Source organism: Morone saxatilis, unplaced genomic scaffold, assembly GCF_004916995.1.
Source record: "Morone saxatilis isolate NCDOM2014 unplaced genomic scaffold, NCSU_SB_2.0 Contig21, whole genome shotgun sequence".
Lineage (NCBI taxonomy): Eukaryota > Metazoa > Chordata > Actinopteri > Moronidae > Morone > Morone saxatilis.
This window is the reverse complement of record NW_023339774.1, coordinates 2,939,681-2,942,515: the sequence shown is the minus strand read 5'-3', so window position 1 is coordinate 2,942,515 and position 2,835 is coordinate 2,939,681. Positions and strand designations below refer to the sequence as shown.

At 39.9% G+C, this 2,835-nt stretch overlaps 1 protein-coding gene across 1 annotated transcript in view; it reads left to right on the top strand.

Annotated features, from left to right (window-relative positions):
• The first annotated feature begins 969 nt into the window (after positions 1–969).
• txnl1 (thioredoxin-like 1) overlaps positions 970–2,835 on the top strand; it is a 5,730-nt gene continuing 3,864 nt past the window's right edge. The window contains exon 1 of the mRNA XM_035667856.1: positions 970–1,254. Coding sequence (XP_035523749.1) covers positions 1,157–1,254 — 98 coding nt within the window. The 5' untranslated portion in view covers positions 970–1,156. The remainder of the gene's footprint in view (positions 1,255–2,835) is intronic.

The window sequence follows — 2,835 nt, the reverse complement described above, 5'->3', positions numbered from 1 at the left end:
TCTCTCGACTTATGTCAGCATTTAGCCTTTTTAATGATGTATTTACTCTACACCAAAGCTTTCATTTTCTCATTTTATGACACAAGCTATCCCAGGCTTGTAGTTTCAGAGACCATTTTGAAGACCCAATATATAAACTGAAGATTTTAGTTTGTTTGTTTGTTTGTTTTGTTTAGTGGAAATAAAACCAAAATGAGCCACCTCCAGGGATCACAATAGGCTACTGCTTACGATGTAGGGCTTTTATAGAATAGGGATTTAAAGCAAGGCTTGTATTGCTTCAATTTGGACCAATTTTTTATTATCTGTCTTGTGAGTCCTTCAACTTTATTGAATACAATATGACTCACTGGAGTGTCCCTTTCATTATATGTTTAAGTATAACAGCATTACTCATTTCTACAGTAACAAAAAAAAAAAACTAAAGAAAAAGATGGAACTCCATGAGCACAGATTCAAAGCTCAACTGGACTACAGTAATGAGATTTTCACGGTTTTGATTAGACTTGGGAAGATGGGCTGTATGGTACATTTACCCTGGGTTAATGGACAAGCTGGCTAAGATTCAGGGAAATGAAAGACCAGAATGTAGGCTATTGCAAAGTCAACCTCAATGAAAGGAGAAATGAACATTAAAGTTGCTCTTGGTGAAGTGGAATTTAAAAACAGAATCATGGTGGGCAACGAGAGTGAGTGGCAGGAGAAAAAGAAAGTATTGCTCAGACTCAAAGGGACACTATTTGTTGTATAAGAGTTCACAGATAGTGAAATGTCCAGATGGGCTACTGTATTAGTCCTGCCTAACATGTTTTATAAACGCTGGAAATATAACACTGAAGTGAGTGCACTTTGAGTTATTTTCTTCTTTTTCCTGTGTGCGGCAGTAAAAGGCCTAGAAGCGTCGAAACTGGCAAAAAACACAAAAGAAGAAGAAGAAAAACCCCGCCTTTCCTGTTGTGGTTAGCCAATCAGGAGTCCCCATCCTGAAGCAGCGCACTGTACCTGTAGTGTGGCTCAGAAACAGCAGAGCAGCTAGTGAGCTAATACACTGACAGAAAGCTAAAAACACAACACTTTCTATTCGTTAGGTTGGCCAGTCTCTTGTCCTGAACATTACCCGGAGTAACCAGCCCGCACCCCAGCCGCAAACTGTACCATGGTGGGCGTTAAAGTGATCGGGAGCGACCCGGACTTCCAGCCGGAGCTAGCGGCCGCCGGCTCCAGGCTCGCCGTGGTGAAGTTCACAATGGCTGGGTAAGATCACCAAACCGGCTTCGAGGCCGCGCGGCTAGCTGGGCGTTTAGCACGTTAGCCTCTTCTCTCGACATAAGAGTGGGAAACACTCAGAGCTCGTTGTTTAACTGTTTTTGGGCAGCTGACACGAGCTGACGAGTTACATTGTCTCACAAGAGCAGATTGCATTGCTAGGAAAGCTAGGTTAGCATGCTATCGTTAGCAGGGGTTAGCTAACTAGCTGTGTCGCTTACAATGACATAGCAGTATTACAGTAACCAGGCTGCTAAGGTGTCCTAAGACCCAGTGCTGGTTGGTTAATAAGTCTGCGATGGCCACCAGGAAAAAGCAGCCGCATTACCACCAATACAGACATAAACGTTAGTCTGTAGTATTTCACTCCCCACTGGAGCAGTCTGTCTTTAGCTAACTTACTCTTTGATTGGACTTGGTACGAGGCTTTGATCCAAGTGTATAGGGCTGTTGAGTTTGATACAATTACAGCAAGTTCTGTTATATTTTTACAGCTTTTAAAATCCGAAAGCTTCTAAAGGTTTGCTGAATGTAATCATGTCAATAAATCAAACACCTTGTGGCATTTATGAGAGGTCAGAGAAAGTAAGCAATTTCAAGTTTGAATTGTGGTAAGAGGTGATGGGCATTTATAAAAATACATGTTAAATATCATGTTCAGTAATATTTACAATGGATCAAAGCACATACTGATACTGAATGGTAACTCTTTGTAGTTTATGAGATCCAGCTATTTCTCCGTCATACTATATTTAGTCATTACTCGTTTTATCCCACAGGAATACATTATTAAATGTCTCTTAGGTCTGAACAATGGCTATACTGGACCTAGAAAAGGCCACAGATTTTTTTTTTTTTGGGGAGGGGGAATCTATATTGTAACAGTCCAGAAAAGGTGTGTGTCAAAAACTCTAAAGATCTGCCATACCTAACCTATTGGTCTAGAGGGGTTTTCCTGGGAATTAAATGACTAGCAGCAGTGACTAATGACAAAGCAGTATGATAAGAAAAACCTGCGCTGTAGACTCAGACTTTGACTGATTTGAAAAGTTACAGTGGATTTGTGCCTAGCTCGGCTAGTAAGGTCTGTAAAGGAAATGATAAAAATTCCAGTGTGGAGTTTAAAGTAATAGTGGGTGAGAAACCACAATACAGCATTAGTTCTTAGGACGTTTTTGAAATCTGAATGTGTCAACCAATAAGTAGTAATAAATGTCAGTACAGAAATGTCATAGATATCGTTTATTGAGAAAAAATGTCTCAGCTACATAGTCCGTCCACCAGAGAGCACTGTCAAGTTAATTTTTAACTGTACAACATCCTGCCCAGTACATATCTGGGTCCAGTTTTTTTTTAAAAAGAGAAAGAAGTCATGGGATCTGTACCAAAATGTTTGTTAATATTCTTTGTTGTTGTAAAAACTGACTGAGATCAGATGTTGGTGGATTTGTTTTAAAAGTATGCCCTCAAAGTCTGGGCTATAACCACAACTTTTTGTGTAGTAACTAAATTGTCAGTATTGGACACTGTTAGATACTAAAAGCTGGAATGACAGTATACACATATTCC